The 22,217-nt window shown below is 35.7% G+C and overlaps 1 protein-coding gene across 17 annotated transcripts in view; it reads right to left on the bottom strand.

Moving 5' to 3' along the window:
* The window catches only part of QKI (QKI, KH domain containing RNA binding), a 157,544-nt gene that overhangs the window by 68,854 nt on the left and 66,473 nt on the right, over positions 1-22,217 (bottom strand). For 9 of the 17 annotated variants that reach the window (XM_042025084.1, XM_042025074.1, XM_042025077.1 and 6 more), the window contains one exon: positions 2,401-2,451. The exons of 7 other annotated variants lie outside the window; for them this stretch is intronic. In XM_042025084.1, coding sequence (XP_041881018.1) covers positions 2,401-2,451 — 51 coding nt within the window. The remainder of the gene's footprint in view (positions 1-2,400; positions 2,452-22,217) is intronic. One more of the 17 variants, XM_042025075.1, reaches the window with a different exon arrangement.

Genomic DNA, 22,217 nt, shown 5'->3' with positions numbered 1-22,217 from the left:
ACAACAACAAAAAAAACCCCAAAGCAAAGAAAAAATAAATTAATCCCTGCAACAAACACACACCACCAAAAAAACCCCAAAAAAACCCAAAAACAAAAACACCCCAAAAAAGGGCCAGTGCATAGCAATATGACTTTAATGATTCTTCAGAATTAGAACATAGAACATTGTAACTCGTCATACTGTCTCTGGTGGTTTTCACAGAGAGCTCCCTGGTCCTTCAATCAATCTGTCCTTAAGGTCAGGGCTTGTAAATCTTTATTCACTTTCTACACTAATGAGCTGAAAACCACAAATTTTTTAGTTCATTTAAAATATTACACACGACCATCAGCTCTTTATATACCAACACATTTAAAATAAAACCCTTGCAAAATTACTGAAATAAGTAATTTCTATAAAGGAGTAATTATGAAAATTCTGTCCACTTTTTAAATTGGAAAACAACGTTTAATAGACCTCCTGCTCATTATATAAGCACAAAAGAAAGTAAAAGCTATTAATAATTTCGATTAAAAGTCAAATATCACAATATTTACATGTATACTGGTTTTAGGAGAGAATGCTTAGATATGCATCCTTCAAGATCCATTCAATTAGCAGTCCTACAACTGCTGTTTAGGGGACATCATCATCCTTCCAACAAGATACCTGGTTTCACGAGAACTTTTTGAATGCCAGAACTTCTGCTAAAATGTACAAAAACATTCACTAAAGGAATGTAATCTTCTAACAAACTCATTAAATAATGAATTTGCTGACATTTTCACTTGCATCATTTTGAGTAAAATTGAGTGTGCAAAATAAGATCTACAACTAACCAAATTATCACAGCTCCATTGCAAGTCACCATAATATGCAAAATTAAGGCTTATTATGAAAAATTTCAAGTTCTGTTTTTTCAACACATTCCCTCAGCCAGCCATTTCCCTCAGCTACCAGAGATATTAATGCAGAGAGAAATATCATGAATAAATACTGGACAGATAAAAGAGGCAAACAGAATGTCATTACAGTATGAAGCTACAGAAGCAAAGTAAATCCTTGATGAGCTAACCAAGTCACTATTTTAAAATGAGCAACTTTTAAACAAATTCCAGTATACTATCAGAAACACGCAAAAAGTTATTTAAAAAATTAACTGCTTCTGCTCTTCAAAAGACAAGTTCCAAGCTTCTTTCATTAAAATATCCATTATATATCTTTTCAGATTGCACGCTTATCTGCCCCCACAGAAATCAAATGGAAGTTTTACAGTTTAATTTAATATATTTCTGAATTACAAAAGTTGACGGGCGTAAGACTGGATAGAAAAGGTCATTATGTGCAAGCCTTTCTTACATTTTACAATGATTTCATCCACCTTAGAAAATAAGACAGCATGGTACATGAATTGAGGACAAAAATAATTACACACTTAGCTCACATCCTCGAGAGACAGGTAGAAAAAAGGTCAATTTCTTCATTCTAAATGTTTCCTCTTCTTCAGAAAAGCACAAGCTTTACAGCTTTCTTCAAAATGCATTTCCAAGAGATGACAAGGATTTACTGCCAACTGACAGGCAGTAAATTTTTCCCATCAGTACAGCTTATTAACTAGCAAATTTTTTTAAGCCCACTGAACTATTCTCTCACCTCAGCTGGCCAAAATCTAGCTTCTTTGCTGTTCCCACTGCAACCCTCTAACATGAAGTAGAACATTTGTTCCCACCATCCAAGAGAGAAGTTAAGCAAAACTTTCCCAAACACGTATAATCATGTACTGTTATGCAACGATGCAAACTGTCTGGTTTTATTCACAGTAACAGATAGAGAGGTCCAAAAAAACTTCAGCAAAACAGATGGATAGTTCTTTCCTGTACCTCCAATATAGCCTTCAAGATAATGTGATGCCATCAGGAGAAACTCAACATGAGCTTTCAGAGATGTCCCTAGCACAGAAATATTTACAGGTTTCGTATTAGTACATAATAGGTTGCTCAACTGTCCTTACTGAGAATGCCAAAGAGCTGATTTGAACACCAACAGCTGGAGGTAGGAAACAATCGGCACTTCCTTATTTTTCTAAGAAGAAAATCACTATATGACCCACTCAACAAACTTTCATTTTGTAGATCAGTTCAAAAGAAAAAACCTCAACAACTATTATCACAAAAACCTTACTAATATTAGAGCTACATATTTTTACACCAATTGGGTATTGCAACAGTGTGCAACTGATTTGAAACCTGTCAGTAATCAATAAAAGCTTAAATAAATTCTTCCTCACGTAGAATCACACACAGCAAATTTAGGAAAGGGGGTGAGGCTGAGGTTCCTTTTCAACCAGAGTCTCCTCAAATAATAGATGACTTGCAAAAACATACTGGAATGTTTACAAGAAGTAAAACATTTACTTGCCTCTACCTCCAAAATTGCTGGATCATGGCTGTCTCTGCTCTTAAAGGAGACCTGAAAAGCAAAAAAAAATTGGGCTTGTGCCCTATTTTGCTTCTTTAAGATGTTTGAGAGGCATGAAGAGTTGGAATTAGGGTTTTGGTTTTTTTTTTTACCCTGTGATGGATATAAATTATTCCTTCTTGTTTACACTTGAGATTGAAATTTCAAGAAGCCATACTATAAAACAACCTAGTAAAGGAAAAACAGTGCAAGAATCAACAGAAGCTAAGTCACAGAAGAAAGAACAAACTTCATTGTTTTTCTGCTCACCCCTACTTTTTTCAAGCTCTCTTTCATTTGAGTGATGAGTGACATAAAATTCTTTTCCAGAGTTAAGCATTCTTGCACTACTACTACTGGTGATTTGCACACAAAATCATGATTTAACTTTGTGCATGCTAAAGAAAAAAAATGGGGGACAAAACCTAGAAATTTGATTGAGGTTGTATTTGTGAATTTAAGATAAAAACAATTCGGGAAAATGAAAAGTTCTTTTCAGGGGCTCTTTGTGGTTCAAAATAGAAAAATAAGTAGAAAAATAATTGTTAGAAGTTCTCTGCAAATGGAAAAGAGTGAAAAATCCATGAACTGGCTAGGTCTAAAAGGGAGACGAACACATGACTTTCTCTTCCACTACTAATACAGCCTGTAAGACATTTCCTGTGTATGCTGTAGTGATGCAGTTATCAGAACAGAAAAGCTGCTGCAATGTATTTTCTAAAAATTAGTGTATTTCATCTTATAGCACTAGGCTAATTTAAAAGTAAAATAAAACTAAAATTTATACTATATGCAAATGAGCAAAGAGTATAGCTTATTTTAACTAATGACCATTACTGCTGGGGCAACTAAAATAGCTCATTAGTGTTAACTGAGATGGGATGGCACCATGTATTTCCATTCAAAAAAATTGTTCAAAGCCCTTTCCTATTCCTTCCACCCATACTTCAACTATGTAATTACCATATATGAAAATGAAAGTCTAATTTTTTTTTTTTTTTTTTTTGTAAAAAGGGAAATTTAAAACGCTGCTTATGGAAAAACATGCAATCGTCAAGAAAAATAAAAGCACGATGCCTAAAAATAAGAAAAATATATTCAAAGTACATCCTTAGAAAACTATTTAAGACAACAAATTCTCATAAATTATATATCACTGAAAAACAACAGTCAACCAGTACAGGGCTGTAGTCAGTATTTTAAGCCAAATCAGTGAACTGGTGGAAGGTTCTCATCATTACACACAAGGAACATGATCTTCCTGAAATGCGAAACCAACATCAGACAGGCCAAAGAGCTGAGCATCGTTACCACAGGTCTATTACTCAACTCAGCTCTCTAATACCAACAATTATAATGTTACTTCTCCAGTTGCAACATGCAAAAGGCACCAATTTAAACAATACTGGCACTTAATTAAATGCTCCAGTGTCATAATTCAAAAAGGGTTATTTTGGTTTGTGGGGCTTGGGACAGTTGGTTTGTGTTTGGGGGGTTTTTTGGTATATTTTGCTTTTGGGTTTCTTTGGTTGGTGAAGGGGGCATGTTTGGTAGGGGTTTCCCCCCCCCCCCCACATAAGAATTATAAAGAGAGAATGGAACTAAACAAAAACAGGAAAAAAAGCAACAAATTTCATGTGTCTTTAAAATATTGGAAAAACTCTTAAAAAATGAACCACATTTAAGAAAATTATGTTTAGTTCAGAAATGACTTACAAGTCTATAAAACATCACATTTCAAGATCACACAAAAGACTGTTTCAAAGCTATGGAGAAAAAAAAAATCACAAAATGATTTTTTTTCTCCTTTCTGTTGAACAAGAATTCTCATCAGAAACTTCTCACTTTTCTGGGTAAAATATATGGTGACATAGCAAGCTAAAAATCAAACTGAGAGCATTTTAATGCAGACACTCATGTATCTCATATCATGGAATGTGACGGTGAAGTTTAACTTTGCAGGTTGAGTCTATTTAACAACCAGCTGTCACTGAAAATAGCAGCCCTGACTCTGCTACTTCCACTGAGCTGCCCCTGCTGCTTAGACAATTGCGCAGGGGCCAATTTAGGAAACTCACAAACTCAATTGACTCCCTCAGATGCACATGGAACAGTGGGAACAGATGTCCTAAGGCCTTTAATGTGAACTGACCATCAGATCGATCCAAACGTAGTGCCATACCACTCACAGAAAACCTTCAATAATTTGCAACAGAGAGAAGATTTTGTCCTCTGAGGACTACTAACATGATTAGAGCTGAGGCATTACTCCACTTAAGAGTGTGTGAGCCTCTTCAATCCTGCATAATTTTATGAAAATTTAAGTAAAGACACTTAAAATTAAATTCTAATTTAAGGGTATCTGTGGTTACTTCAATATCCATTATAACACCTTCTTAAGGAAAAGTGTATTTATATAATGTAGAAACTACTTTAAGATTACAAAACATATGAATGACACGAACATATTACTTTTTTTTTTAAATTATGCTTTAATACCCTTTTTACCATGCAACACATAGTACATATGTAACTATTTACCTTGATACCTCTTCTACCTATGGAACTACTTCATACAAACTATTAAATCCCATTTAAATGTTATGGAACAGAAGTGACTGATCGACTTTGGGGGGGGGGGGAATCAAAGTAATCAAGTAATATAAAGTTAAAATCAAAGTACCTCAACCACTGGTTTCAATGCTGTTCTCCATGGGAATTTGAAAGAAATTAATCTTCTGCTGTAATTTACAAACAGTGCTTAGACTGTATACTCAAACTTCTTGCTGCAAAACCATATGGTCTCACAGGGAAAGAAACCTTCACAAAAAAGTGCTTGCATAAGTCAGAAAAATCATCAGCAAAAGTTGTTGATCGGATTTTTTCTCTCTTTTAGTAAAGCATGTTTTAATTATTCAACAAACTACATTAATACTCGTAAAACTGAAGTTTCCAATGCAAGTCATGCTCAGCTAAGCATACATAGTATAACCTCCATATCCTCCCTGTTCTGCCCCCAATCCTACCCTGCAGGCAGAGTTAACAACATTTATTCCACTTTTGTAGGTAGGATGTCACATTCTTGTGATGGGGACAAATTTTTATTGACTTTATTGACTGACTTAGTACGTAATATGCAACTATTTAGCACACCAGCACTCAAGCTTCACAAGGCAAGGAAGGCACACATTGCAGTTGCAGTGTATGCAAAGTAAAAAGTAGGCACAGCTCATCACCTATAAAAAAGTTAAAGGAGACCAACAACATAAAATACACAGACAAATCAACAGATGAAGAAAGGACTTCAAAAAAAACATGAGCTGTCTCACAGCAAGACAGGATGTTTTTATTTGAGCACTTAAATACATATAAACTGTTTTAATAGCTTGCTCTAACATGATACAACATCCAGGATAACATACCTATTAGAGTTTTAAAACACTACCCCATTTTAGGCATGAGATGTTACTTCATTACTCTGAAGATACCAACAAATAACCTCCTAAATCTGGTGATGAAACAGTACATAAAAATGCCACAAATATTCAAAAACACAGGCATGCAAAGAGCTTTTCCAATATACGTATATAAGAAAAGGTACTAAGAAAAGAAAGAAATACACCAAAAAAGGAAGTTTGCACTGTATATGCTCACCAAGAGTCCAAAGAGCATCTGAATTACCAGTGAACAAGCACATAGTACCTGCAACTCCAGGTACGGAAAATATTAGTACAAAGCTCCACACTGAGCTTTTCACTTTGTACATTTCAAATGTTTCCCTTACATATGGGAATAAGCTTGGGGGTTTTTTTGTGGTGTGTCAACAACCACACACAGTCCCAGGACAGTGAATTCCATGCATTCTGCAAGTTCTGCATGTGGTAATATTCACCCCCTCCTCCAAGTAATTACATGGCTCTTAACACTATTAACCACTGTAAATGCTGGTAAGAAGAACTGAATGAACAGACTAGAATTCAAATATCTAGTTTGACACATGAAAAATCTCAGCAGCAGAAAGCAAGAAACTGTTTATCATCACAGAAAATATACTTGCAAAATTCACAGATAAGTAAGCATTTATGAATATGATTTTTAAAAAACCAACCTTTTGCTACTATTGTCACGATTTTGTGGAGAGTTAACACTTTGTTCTCAGTTTCCTCCCAATCTCTCAGGCCTAATTTTGTCCACCTCAAACTTGCCGCATTTCCTGTTGTCTGTGTTGCCTCACTTCCTTTTTAATAAACCCCCTTGCAGAGTCTCAAACTGGTCACACAGGTGATCATACTTGACTTTTTTTGAAACAAGCAATAAAATTTCCAAAAACCCTGCCTGTTTAAACTAAATTTAGAATTTTTAGTTTTTCTAATTTAAGGCCAGTAACAAGAGACACAACGAAGACCACTACTCTACTCACTAAAACTTGTGGCTGAATACTACTCAGGATTAATGACAACTGGCTAGTACAGAAGCATCACACAGTATGACCAAAGTAACAGCACTCAACGTACAAAAAAAAACAACAAAAAAAATTCATGTGATGAAGATTTTAGTTCTCTGAGATTAGATGTAGACAAGCCATACTGGAGTACCAAAAATCTGGCATGATCTTTATCAACAGGCTGTTTTCATTTTAGCATACAGGAATGTATGAAGTCCATGATGCACAAAACCAGACACAAGGGGAAAAAAAACCCCAAACACATAAAATGGAACTTGATTACAGAACTGTTGACACACACAAACAAGTGTATATACATATGTATAGGTATAACAAAAGGTTTTGTGATTTGTATAACATTTTGATAAATTAGATGTTACACTATACTACACTGAAATGTTATTCTATACATCTTACCCATTATGCCTCTTTTTAGACTTAAGCTTACCTCCAAGTAATTTTTTCCCAGTTTTAGAAACTTTGACCAGAAGGAATAGTCAGGATGATTTAATCTGGCCTTCAATATATCATAGACCATTACTTTTCAATAGAAAAATAACTGTTCTGACAGTAATCATTAAAAATTGGTTTAGAGTGTACCCAAGGTCATCATAACTTAACTCTGCTAATACCTGGAATCAAAGTTTGTTTCTAGATGGATTATTCACATCTTCTTGAAGACAAATCTCTATCACTCAAAATTTGATTTTAAAAAAATTCTTAGCTTTGAGGCATAGATACACCAAGGGCTAACTGGTAAATTCCCCTTACTTTCTTTCACAGTACATTTTGAAATTTTACACTTTAACCTCATTCTCAACGGTCCAAACGGCTAAGAAAATGGAGAAGGGATAAAGGACATCAATATCACTGCTATCTACTAAAAAAAAAAAAAAATCTTAGGTAGTTGTGCTCAGAGTGACCTCACTAGAGAGAATACTTCAAATACCAGATGCACCAAGAACATTGTTATGCAGCCAAAAACTGAAGTATGAAAGTGAGACACGCTCTATAGGTCCCAACCATAAATAAAATATCGTTCACATTTTCAGTTTTTTAGTTGTTGATCCTACATAGGCAGGATCTGAGCCTGCAGGAAATTATGATTCATTGTGTACCTCTGCAATAAAACCAAGTTTTATGACATGCTTTCAGCAAGACTGTTTTCATCAGAAAAAAAAAGCATGTTTAGCAGGTGTATATATATTTCAAATGACAAGTACTATCAACTCAGATTATAGGGGGAGATAGAGGGTCTGAATTTTCCTCAGTGGTACATAAACCCTGTCGACAGGATGCTTAACAGTGTTCTTCTGGATGACTATTTGGAGAACTACAAGCTCTCAAGCTTCTAGATTTTTCATGTCCTAAAAGCTTAGTGGTACAAGAAAGTTAAACTTTTCTTTCAAAGTTACCAAGATAGGGAGCTTTTCCTATTTGACCTAGTATATAACTTAACACAACCATTTTTGTCCAACTTTTTAATGAAATTTGTGAAAAACTGTCCATGGGGCGAGTGCAGAAAATTACTGTATTTGTACATTCTAGCTGGTATTTTTCAAATGGGAAACCCCCCCCAAAACCTTAGACTGGAAAAGAAAATTCCTATTCAGTCTTAGACTTAGGAACCTCACTCTGAAGCACAGACACACAGCAATTCCTCCCTCCAAAAGGGAATGCAAGTCCTACAACAATAGTAAAGAACATGAAGGGAAACAACAATAGTAAAGAGAACATGAAGGGAAAGCATGTTCGTGCAAAAAGGGTCCAGGAAAGGCAATTGTAAAGTTCCTTTACTTTTCCACATCTTAACACTAAAAATAATTTAAAACCAGAAATTTTCCTCTCTTCAAGAAGATCTACACGTAGAGATTATGTGAAAATATAGCAGATTAATATCTATTCAAAATGGGATATCACAACATTATTTTAAAATTTTGTACATGGAAATAACAAATTTCTCTAAAAGCAAATACAAGAAAGAGCTCCTCAAAATTGTAACTGAACTACGTAACAAAGAAAATACTCCAAAAAAGGCTAACAAATTTTTTTCAAGTGACCAAAGTCAATGAAACATAATCAGAACAATTTAAGCAGGAAAATGTGACAGCCTTGTTGCATTTTTTTTTTACAGGGAACAAAAAGTACAGTATGTCCATTAAGACTGTTCATTCTGGAAGAACACAGTCATTTGACTTTATTTGAGGCTGGGAATTTGTACTGAATGCATGACAGTCTGAGGAAGCCTTAACAGACTGGCTTTGATTACAAAAACTGTCTGCGGCTGGACAGTGTGGGCTGCAGTACCCCCCTACAAAGTGAAATGACTATTCAATGTTTGAGCAGAGAAAGCCATCTAATCACTGCAGAACCTAATCCTAAATGGATGAGCTAACACAGTTACACTAATACATACTGTGCTGCAGCACTGCTGTGCCATGAAATAAATCTACTAATCTGAATGCATGTCAAACTCATATTCGTGTTTTTTTTACAGTGCAGAAAAAAGAAAACTGGAAAAAACTGTTAAAGAAACAGACAGATAATTGCACTTCAAAATGCCAGATCATAAAACACTTTATCAAGTTCTTTTTTAATGCTTATCACGGTTTACTTGGCACGAAAGGGCAATTGTGTGGTGATTAGGAACAACTCTGCATTTACTAACTTCATGAATTACCTATAGAAAATGTAACCGATAATCATGTAGCAACTTATTATTAAATACAACAGTTTAATGAAATTTATCAGTTAATATGCCCAGATAAACATTTACTTCAAAAGAAAAGCAGACTACTTAAAAAACATGCCAGTTGTGAACTAAGATGGGCTTTCTAGTTTTCTTTCTGTAAACCATGATCAATTAACACTATTACAACTTTTTTTCTTAGCCTGATTTCTCACAGCACTTTGCTTGCATCCTGTTATACTACAATGTTCCACTACAAAATAAAATCTTTCTGCTCTTTAACAATGACAACAAAACAAGAAAACCTTTCAAGTTTCCACACCTTACAAATTCTTTTAAGAAATTGTTTTATCTGTAATGATTTTTTTGTTTATTTGTATATGGTTATATCTAAGACCAGTCATTACTGCTAAACATTCAGTATGCACAATATGCCTTCTGAAGAAACTTTATTAATTGCACCTAATTAATTGCAGACAACCACTCTTACTCGGCATGTGACCTCTATTCACCTAACAGTTGAAGCTCTGAAGTTCTAGTTGAATTACCATGCATTGCCATATCCACTGAGCTCCTCAAAAGAATTTCATGTACACACTTTAAAGCTGCTACAGTAATTACTCCTTTCCACTTACTGTTTCACATTTTTGGTCAAAATAGTCTAGCATCAAACATTCAGCTTTCACTCCAGAATAGACCTGTTCAAGCTTGCTGAAGACAGACCTTCCAAATTTCGTAAGGAAAGCAACCAAACCATTCCTTAATTTCTTCGGATGAATGAAATAATAAACATTTAAGTGTTACTATAACAATTTTATACCCTTTCTTACTGCCCATTGATATAGTTTTGATATAGTATATTTTTACTGTTAGAATATTCTTCAGCACTGGCATCTGAAATAAACCAAGACTACCAAATCTTCTATGTTAACTTCTTTGCTTTACTCCTCCTTGTTATTTCTGTTCAGATATGCAAAAATAGATGCTACTTTAAAAAGTCTGTCTCAGACTGCATTAGGAAACAAGCTTCCAATACTTGGAATAGAGAACTCAGTCAAAACCTTTAATTAAAAAAAAATTAAAATTCTGACATGTAAGATATGTAAGATGCCATGTCATGCATGATACAATAGATTTTCAAAAACCACTGAAATAACGACCTATGGCAACAGATGCTTCACACAGAGGAATGAGAAGGAACAGGATAGGGCAAGCATCTTCCAAATTTGCAACTCTTAACACTGAAGTTCAGGTTTCTTTCCTCTTCTACTATAGCCACGGTTATTAAACAGCAGGATTCAAGAGTCGCAAAGATTTAAAAAATAAATAACCAAAGCTCACCATACACTACTCCACCCAAAAAGACAAAACTCGTTTGTCTTTACTGTCACTAGGTTCATAAAAAAAAAAACAAAGCCGCCTTCAAACAGATGAAAACACCCTGTTAATTTTCTTCACCTCACGTCTTCTCCACCAGATAAACGAGGGCATTATCACTGTTTAATACAAGTTTTAATTGAGTACTGTCACTGGTGGGAAGAAAAGTGTGGAACCACTACTTTCCGTATCAAACAAAGCAGGTAATTAACAGCTACTTTGGCACAATCCCTTATCACCAAAATACACAACACTGCTAAGTTCTCTCAATGTGAATGCTTTGCTTCAACAAAGGAAAGCTGATGTTTCAGGGTCACATTCACTCCTTTAATACACAGGCATAAATTTACTGCTCAGTCAGACACCTATAATTAAACACAAGAAGAATATAATTCTAATATTCAGACAGGCTTGCATATGAGTGGGATATCTCCCCCTTTAAAGATGATTGCCTTTCATTTTTTAGTTTCAAGCAGCTACAGTTCACTTAGTTTTGATTACATAGCAATTAGATATGCAAATACAAGAGATCTAAAAAAATGCTTTTTCAAATGTCAGATTGTAAGCAATCAAGCTTACTCTTTTCTCCTGTACACACAAGCTATTCATTAAATAGCTATTGTCTTAAAAACATTCCAACAGATTGCATTTATCAGTGTTTTAGAAGCAATGGGAGTGCACACTACTCAGAACACAGCTCATCAGGGAACGAAATCGATCTTACAATTAATTTAATACATTCATGATAGTGGTTAACTAAGTTGAAACTAAGTATCATCTTCTTTGGGCATTTTTCCCACCATTGTTGTTAACAATACTGAGACTCACTGCATCATCAAATTAACCAAAAGTCATTTGTTTATATATTTAATGACAAATGTCATTTGTGATAAATGTCACAGCTAAAATCACTGAATTGTGACTATCAATAACTTTTCATCCTATACAGTAAGTTCATTCTGAATTATTATCAATTATTTTTTCATTGTATCTTACAAATGCGCTCATATAAAGGAATTCACTGTGAAATGATGTGGCTAGTATAATTTTGGCAGGAACAGCCATTCTGACACCTGTCCTTCTTTTTCTCCCCTGAAGGCCCACAAATACGTTCTGTTACAAATACAGAAGTTCCCATCCATCTAGACCACATATACGGTCTTGGTTCTTTGTGACACATTTCATTTGGAAGCAGCTTGAGATCCACTGATCACTAGTTAAAATGGTGGGAAAGGATATTTGGCAGCAGCTCTGAAGAGACCAGGAAAGAATAACTACTGCAAAACCATATGGACTGGTCTGTAAAATATTCTTACCCACAGCTCTGGACAGCCACTGAAAGCTTGCTCTTGCAAAACTCTAAAACACAAGAATAAAATGGGATGGAGGCAGGGGTTGGTCGGTTGTTTTTCTAAAGATCACAAAATCACTTTCAAGATAACAGGAGGGGGAAAATAGATCCCTAAAAGCAAGTTCATGTCGTCAGTTACTCAGCTGTGCAGAAATGTACACTAACAAGGGAAGCTGAAACAGTTCTTTCCTCAGGCTGAGCTTTCAAGCTAGGTAACTGAAGTAAATAAAATGCTTTCATAGCTGATTCCATGATCACCAACCACCCTTCAAGATATCTCTCACAGGAGCACAGACGTTTTTTCAAGGTCAGGAGAGCAGCAAAAATTACAAGAGATGCCTGATTCAGAGGTCTGTTTAAAAACCTGAAAAAAATCAGTTTAGCTCTGCAGCCCAGCTGTAAGCCCCAAAATGTTCTGCAAAGTCAGATCCAAGAATAAGCTGGAAAGGCTTTTTACAAGAATTGACTTCTATGAACTAACAGATGAATGTGTGTGACAAATTATTTGACATTTTGAGGGTCTTCAAATTTGCCTTTTTTTTATCCCTTTAAATGCTCAATGTGATTTTCTCTTTCCTTCCCCTTGCAATACAGGAGCCTTATTTAACCAGCCAGTGAGGTAAAACTCACTGCCTCTCAGCCTGCTGTTGTTGCCCATGCAATGTTTATATCCCTTCTGCTGCATCTTCCCTAAGGGTCACTGTAAACAACTGTGAGAGCAGCAAACATAACCTGTGTATTTGAACTCCTACCCACTACAGACTAACATAAAAAATGATACAGCTGACAGAGGAACGAGAATAATTCCCTCCCAGTGGTGCCCCTGCAAAAACTCCCTCATCTATTACATGGTTCTCTAAGAAGACACAGGGAAAATCCTGTATCTGCTACTGTGAAACACCAGGACCCAAAAAGCATGTGGCAAAATGCCACATTCCTGCCAATTTCTGCATCTGGCAAGATTGGTGATACAGCTTTGTGTAATCAAATCTACTATACTTAATACTCTGACTTGCAGAAACAGCCTTTTGCAAGTGGGTTTTACAGGAACACAGGTACTATGACAAATATGACTCATTTAAAATCATTACACTTTATTCTACCTGGTAGATTCTTCTACTGTAAGTCATGAAATATATATTAGACTGCACATAACAGGTGTCAAGCCTGCAATAACCAAATGAGACTTCCTTAAGAGAGCCTAAACACATAATCAATAATAAATGTGTCTTCCTCTTCCAAATGTTTCTGCAGGTGTATATAGAAGACAACGCAAAGCCATCTATATATCTGATTTTTCTTAAAAATGGAGAATTGTGGTGGGTTTTCTTGGTTTTTGGTTTTTTTTTTTAGGGAAGGTTAATTTTACCACCAAATGAACTATTCCAAAAAAGTACACTTCAAGCTAAATTGAACTTATCATTTAAAAGGCTGGATACTGAAATATACCACTAGTCAGGCTGGAAAAACCAATTTTGGTATTTGCAATACCCTTGTGTCCTCACTGCATACTGATTTCCAGAGTAGCTTTGGTATTTCAGACCACGCAACGTTAAAGTTTATCACTTATTTTGGTTTGTAATACAGCTTATCTTAAGACCTTTTCTGATTCATGCTGTTGTGAGTCAATGTGAGCTAACAGATTTAAGTTCTGGGTCTTTTCTGTCAGTCAAAATTTAAGTGAACGTTCAATTCCAGCATTGTCAACTTGAAACATAGGAGTATTTCAGAGCTACCTCAAAGACTGCTTGGTCATTTACGGATCACTTACAAGATGCAGAACGAATACAACATACTTTATCAACAGAGAAAACATCTGTTTCTCTCTATAAAATTTCATTTTAAATCTAATATTTGTCAACCACTAGCTTTTAGTTCTTGAAACTATCTATCACTAATAGTATATTTCACAAGTTCGGCAAGCCAGTTACAATACCTGCCAAGATCCCCAAGAGCCTAAAAATTAAATTCCCTTGAATACATATGGTTGTAAATATGGGAGTGTTTGAAATCAATAGCTCTGAATCTTAAGTAGCTCCGATATAATTCCATCAAGTGGATCAATTAAAACAGTCAGGTACTTCAAGTGGATTCAGTCAGACAGCTAAACCTGGTTTTAAATTCTTTATCACTGTCTGATTGCCACAGAAGCATTAATTGTTTCTGTGTGGCTGCAGGACTGAACAGTCCAGATAACCATTTATAAAAATACTCCAAAGAGCCCACAAGCAGTGGCAGAGCTGTTAATAATTATGTTATGGGTCCCATCTTTCAGAAAACGACTTCTTTCTTATTCAAGACAAACATGCCATCTTAGAGTTTACTGTGACTTTACCACAGAAAAGACCCAGCGCTGTCACCGCTTCTTTCCTTACACCACAGGAAAGTACCACCACAGCAGAAACACCAAGGGCCAATAAATTAAGGTACACAATCACACTTCCTGAGGAAAAAAGCTTATCTAGGACAAAACATCAGGATCTGGTGTCTAGAGTTTAAAGGTCCAATAGGCAGAAAATGAACCAGCATTTCAACGTGGAGAAACATGGGAAACAAAAAAAAAAAAGTCTGTAACTAGAAGCCCATGTGCATGCTTTGGACAGGATTTAGGGAACTGCTCCCAGAGCTCCAAACTGCAGAGACAAGGCATGTACACCACCAAACAATACCAAGGGAGGACAGCAGAACAGAAAGACCAGTTTTCAGCTTTTAATTTATAACACTGGGGGCTGATTTTGCTGGCTATCAAGCTGGAAGAAGTTTTCTTAAGATACGCTGCTACCACAGTGTTAAAAAAAATCCAAATAAGAAAACCACCGCAATACCAATATCAAATCAATATCGAAGAAAATAATTTCAAGAAAACCCTCCAAATAGTTAAATAACCCTATACCAGAACATCCAATGCCAAGAAATAAATGCTGACCTCACTAGAAACAATATCAGCCTTGTGTCACAGCATGTGATCACAGAATATTACAGAAAGATGAGGAAGAAAGTAACACCTACATCTGACTTACCAGACAGAAAAAAAATAGTATAATAATTTACATAAGTATTTACATCCAAACATTTCAGTTATAAGCACTCACTGCCCACATGCCAGATAAAGGCACTCAATCAACAGGCTGTCCTTTGCTTTGGAAGAAAAATCCCTTCCACTTGTGCATGCAAAAATACCACTAGCACACTTGTAAAATGATGCATAAAAGAAAGGACAGTTTGATTCATAATTATATTGCCTATTTTTAGTTGTGTCAGGAATCAAAAAGGTTTCAGGAATTCCAGTTGAGATACTAATTAATCTTAACCTTTCATTTCTACTCATTCCTCATGTCACACCTACAGCTTACCTACAGAAACCTCTAGCCAAATGTGAGAGCAACATTGCTATCTACTCACCACACCTCTTCAAAAGCTACTGCATTCAGAGTTCATGTTCCAGCAACTTCAAGACAAGCAAATTGGTGAATCTGCCTTATCACCCTCTCAGGAAATAATTTTCTTTATGTGTTTTTGCTGTTGGATTTTTTCTTCCCATTCAGACAGTCTTATGCATGCTAAATAATTTCAATGTTAGTTAGTAGCATGAGAAGTGTGTCATTATTTCCTTCTGCCTCATGTAATCTTCCTTGCCTGCATTACTCAGGTTCCCCAGTTACAACTCTCTTTTTAAACACCAGTGTTTATATCATTTGCTACCATAATACAAATATATGAAGTGTTGCTGGAAACCAAAATTCAGTTTATTGCACTTTCATGTCATCTAATTGTATTTTCAAAAAATAAACGAAGCACCATAGAAATTAACCGTCCTTTTATTACAGTAATTTATAAAGCACATGACCACCGAGAAGGAGGTACTCAAGGATCAAGATGGAAAAAGACAGCCAGAGAAGATTACTAGAGAGAACTAAGAGGAACCTTAAGTCAAATCAAGGAAAATGAATATAATTTACAAAACAAGAGAGAAATTCATGAAAGAGGGAGAAAAAAAACCCAAAAAGTTGACCTAGGTTCAAAGCAGCAGAAATATTAGGAAGGAGGGAGGAAGGCGAAGAGAGAGGAAAGGAGGGAGAGTTAGGCTCGCCAGGGAAGTGGTCACCAAGCCTGACAGGCCACCAAGCCTGACAGGCCACCAAGCCTGACAGAGCTCAAGAAGAGTTTGGACAACGCTTCTGGGCACATGGTGTGACTCTTGGGGTGTCTTGTGCAGGGTCAGGACTCAATGATCCTGAAAGGTCCCTTCCAACTCAGCATATTCTATGATTCTATGTAAGATTCAATAAGAAAAAAAAATCTCCTGTAGCTTTTGCTGTGAAAACGTAACTGGCTCCTTAAATTATTTTGGATTACTTTCCACTCTACTATACATAGGTTCACTCCCCACAAATGCTAATTTTTCATGCATCAAAACATCCTGGTATTTCCCAGCAGCTGTGTCAAACTCATGGCATTTTTATATTGACTAGACATCTCCTCCCTGTACTGATTCCACCCATTCTTATCAAATTTTCTGCATAATTCCGTAACACCTTCTAATGAAAGCAACCAGTAATTTGATATTCCCATTTTTTTCCCACAGCCAGAGTTTTCACGTTACTTCAGCTGCCAGCTAAACCATTCTGTTAGGCCCATTCTGCTACTGCCTGAATGCAGTCACTGTTTTGCAGATCTTACTTTCAACACCCAAAACCAGCCCAATGTTTTCTTCATTTCAAGCTCTTAAGGTTAGGACAAGATTTTGTTTGTCATGTAGGAATATAGTGCTGAATTGATTTATGAGTCAAATTACATTCAAGAATCACTAACATCAACAAATGCATCAAGAATGCATAAATACTGTATGTTGTGTTTGTTCCATGCCAAGTTTGTGGCACTTCAATCGGATAATTTACACAGAATATCAGATTCTATTAAGGTAAACAGTCTCCAAGCTTTGCGTGAAGTGTTCTACTACTGTAAGAGTAACAAGTTCTCTCTAACAGAAAAATAGATTTGTGTACTTGGCCTTACCAAACATTTAAATAAGCTTTCATCCTTTCATGCATGTACTTAACACACACTTTAAACAGAACTGTTTTGAGTTGCAAGCTAATTTTTAAAGATATATTCAGTGTGCGGGCACTTCAGTGAGTCCCACATTTATCAAAACATTCCCCATTTACTGCCCAAAAATATGTGAAAAAATGTAAAAATTACTAGACAGAAGCTGCTAATTACTCTCATGAAGGGTTAACAAAAATGTCCAACCATCTGTAAATAAATACCCCCTCTACCTTAAAAGTGCAAAGACTAAAAATAAAACCTTGCAACTGCAGCTGGATGAACTGTCAAGTGAGGATACTGTCCCATCACATCCTTATTAACATCTACACAGCTACTTGGATTTCACTCATATGCTTAATGCATGGTACCTTAGGCCATACATCACAGCAGTGGAGCCTATGATTAACAATATCCGTTTCAATCCAAGCCTAGGCATGACAAAGGCTAATACAGGCCAGAAACCTAAGGAAAGTCACCATCTATAAACAAGTTTAAATTGATCAGTCATTTTAGGAATTACAGTTTGTGACTGTTACTATACAGTTGACAAGGAATTCAGTACCTTGCTGCAAATAAACAGCACAGATTACTTGTCTCTATTTGGAAAACAATATACTAGCACAAAGTTAAATAACTATGTTCTAAATGTTCAATTAATAATTTTATTATTTGGTTTCAGCAATAGTTGTATCTTATTTTGTGCTGACTCTTTTACTCCATGCTAAAGAGCCTTCCTATCAGTCTCAATAAAATGGCTAAATCTGACCCTGAGGAGCCATATCCGCTATGGTAAATACCTGCCTGTATTCTGCCTGCCAAAAGCCACCCAAAAAATAAGAACCAAGAACTGCCAGGAACTGATAGCTACTCAGGAATCACACAGGCATGCTGCTTTCCCCCCTGAAACAAGTTCTAACTCTGTTCCCACATTTAAGTGGGCTCAATCTTCATGCAGGTACAAGAAAATTCCCATGAGCTTCAGACTAAGTATGGCCTTTCCCACACAGAATTGCAAGCACAGTTGCATGATACTGAACAAACACACTGAAAATGCAAACCTGAATACAAATTATTTCTGGTAAGCAAGATTATCACAGCATTAATTCTTAAGAAAGTTAGAAATGTTAGTATGAAAAAGGTTTCAGGTTACAGTACATTTTCATTTTTTAAACCTTGCTTCACTACTTTGCTAGACAAAGCAAAATGCAGATAGATGTTTGCAGACAATTTCGTCAGCATCTCAAAACAATTCTGTATGCAGTCTCCCAAGCCTTTCAAAACTTCTATTCAAATGCCAGATACAAACCACTGTGAGCTGAAACCCGGTCAAGCTTTTACAACAAATTAACACTCTCTGTGCTTACCACCTAACAAAAGCTTAGGAGTAATTCTGCAGAAAGAGAACTTCTGCCGTGCTACAGGATGAGTCAATTCCTGTTCAACAGACATAGCATTTTAATTTATAAACCAGACTTGTTTATACAGAGACGTTCAGGCAATGATTCAGGATTCCCTTGATGTACTTTTTCCACTACACTTCATGCTACTTTTCTCCAATTTCTAGATAATCTAGATTCTCTCACTGCTTGATCACAAGATTTTTTCCTCACAGGGAACTGAGAGAAAAACAAATAAAAGGAAAGCATAATACAAGTTGATTTCAACTAGCAGGGCTTTGATTACACTTCTACAGTCTACAGCTTCCAGTGTATTTAATGGCAGGAAAGAAGTGTTTTGTTAAAAGTCAGTTATTTCCATATTTAATTAGCTCAATAACCAATTTAACTGCTCTAGAACAAAATGACATATAATGAATTTTTGATAGCAAAGTTAATCATAGCCAAAGGCTTCAGCTACTTTTCACATTACACAGGAAAACCCATGTCTTAGTAGTGTTAAAATCTGCTTGAAGCTGCAACTTTGTATTGAGCTCATGTAGAAATATATCCAATATATACTGGGTATATTCGGTATGTAGCCAACAAAGGGCAAAAGTATGTATGAAATAAACCATCTAAAAGATGCATTGCATCAGATACATATCAGTAATTTTTTCTGAAAGACTAATATTGCCTTGTAATAATTTTTAAGGTCCTCAGGCACCTAATTTTTTTTCCCTTCAAAATAAAACCATTCTGCTCTTGAAAGTAAGAGCATTCCCCTGGCTGCTATGAAAATACTCTTGAAATAAATTACTTCAAATAAGAAGCGTTTGTCAAATCTTATATAAAACTTCAGGAAAATGTTCTCTTCTTGTAAAATTTGCATTCCCATATGTAACTATGCTAGTTGTCCCTGCATTCTTCACTACTGTCGTTGTGAACTGTTTTTTACTTAAAGATGTATGAGGGTAAGATTCCAAAGATAATACCCTAGAAGCTCTGGAGTACAAAACCCCCATGTACAGGCTTAAAAGGAGTCTGATGTCAGTGAGAAATAATATCTATTACCTTCACTGCTGTCTAATAAAACTGTATTTCTAAGAACTAAAAATTCAGTAGTCTTTAGCATTTAATTATATAATTAAATCAGTAACTTGGTAAGAGGACTTCTTTTTTTCTTTGTCTACACTATTAGCTAATAGTGTAAACAACTCTTAAAAGGGTCGCTGCTCAAATATTACCAGGGATATAATTTGAGAGACCTCTGTTTTGTCTGTGAAAAGGGAAAAATGCTTTAACAATTCTTTAATTCTTTAAATCCAGCTTTACAATTCCCCCTGTATTCAAAATAATTAGCTACAAATGAAATGGAGGTTTTGAAACTGGAACAGAAAAGTCCATTTTCTGTAGTACTCACTACTAAAAAAAAATACTAGCTTACAAGCAAACAAAAATATTTTAATCCATCTTATGTTTTACAGTGAACCTCTAGGAAGGCAAAGCAGTATCAACCACCAAGTATATTCTTAAACATCTGTATTAAAATAGCAGTTGTGATACAGTGAATATGTAAGTTTACATGAATACCTTTTTGTTTAGAGTTAGTTTAAAAATATAAGGCCAGTTATTGTAGTAGTCAAAAATTAAGGATGAAAAAAGTCTGCCAAGCCTGATCAGTTTGAGAAATCAAACCTAATCAAGACATACAGGCTTATGAAAAAGTGTGTTCAGAGGATATGTCACTGTAGAAGATGCTGAAGTTTATTGTTGCCAGGGCAGTATCTTAAACAGTTCATTCTGAATGCCTTAAGTAATTTTCTATTCCGAGTTTCTAACCTGAATGCAGTAGATTCAGGACACGCTGTATAAGCCATGTCTCAGTCTTAGCTATGGAGCCTGTTCGTACAATGACTTTTATGTATAGTCACAGAAGTTGATAGCAATTAAAATGAAAGTAGGAGTCTCTTATATACAGTTGCAGCTTTGATTTGCAACAGAAATTAACAAAGCACAATCCAGCATTTCAGACATGCTGAGCTGCTGCTCCACACTGCCTCAGTGAGTCAGTATCCAGTCACTAGAGGTCAATTTTAATAAACAGCATCCTTAAGGGTGGACATTGACAAGGGATTCTGCTACCTATAGTTCTAAATGTAAAATTAAGCATCTGACCTCCAGAAACTCCACCAGCATTATCAAAAAAGGATTCTTTTTTTAAATAAAAGGACAGTCATTCTAGTCATGTATTATGAATACGGAATTGCTTTTCACTTTCACATGTCTATGTCCCCAGTCACTTAAAGTATTTTTCCCCTACTATTCCTAAAGGTACTGACACAGAGCCAAACCCCCACCCTTGCAACTAGTTACAAAATTTTTTTAAATTGCCATTCCAAACCACTATTTGTCAACACAGACACATGCAATCATCAAACACCATTGGCATGCTTTTGCATAGAGGCACGTGTTAGAGACAACAGGCCTCAGCCAAGCAATTTACTCCCGGAATACAAGAACAATGATGGCTGGGTCAGCCTTCCATTTTGAAACACAGAACAACTTCATTGCCTCCCATATGCTAAATATATTCCATTTCAACATGCATGTCAGCACCAGACCTTTATGATTTGTTCACACATAGTACTTTTCACAGAATACAGAAGTTAAGCATCTTGTAATTAAGGTAGCAATAATAGGGTTTGCTTAACAAGACACAGTACGATGTATTTTCCGATGTCAGTAACATCACTTCATTACCTAAGCTGAATGTTTAAGCCTTTCCATTGGAAAACAAAGTTTATCAGATGATATTTTAAAGCCTAGAAGGTAATAAAATATTACGAATATGTAATACTACATATTTAATAACACAGAATGTAAATTTAATAAAATATCCTGCTCACAAGACAGATATATTTTTCCACTATGATATTTTCCTCAGACTTTGTGCAGGTATCAAGGACAGAGTTTTTCTAATTCCTTTTTAGCCATACTACAAAAACAGAAAAATGGACAGTTCAAAGAAATGGAATTATCTATTTATTGTAACAACTCTGCACAAGTCAGAGGTCAAGACTGGTACTAACTGAGAGCCCGCCTTTTGTGAAACCTTACATTTCTGCTTGCAAGGTGAACGGGGTTGTGGGAACAAGTAATCTGGAACACATAGGTCAGAAACCACAAATCAGTTCAAATGATCTAATATGGAGTGAAGTGCAACAGATTTAAAGCTACAGAGGAGGAAGTCACAGAGTTTTTCAAATTTAAAACTATCCATAGCTGCCTGCCCTTCTGCTTGAAATTACCAATTTTAAGAAAAAAAAGTCTGTGTATCATAATGAGATGCTTCCTCCTGAAGTAAAACCAAATGATGCTCTCTCATCACACACTGTTCTAGGGGAGATTCTTCTCTAGAAGAAGAAAGAAATAGAGAAAAACAACAGAGTTGACCAAGGCTGCCACAAGTCAGCAGCCTGATGCTGTTGG

Source organism: Corvus kubaryi, unplaced genomic scaffold, assembly GCF_017639235.1.
Source record: "Corvus kubaryi isolate FWS band 111438036 unplaced genomic scaffold, C.kubaryi_AGA036_p1.0 37266, whole genome shotgun sequence".
Taxonomy (NCBI): domain Eukaryota; kingdom Metazoa; phylum Chordata; class Aves; order Passeriformes; family Corvidae; genus Corvus; species Corvus kubaryi.
The sequence above is the reverse complement of the archived record's forward strand: the minus strand, read 5'-3'. Positions and strand labels throughout refer to the sequence as shown.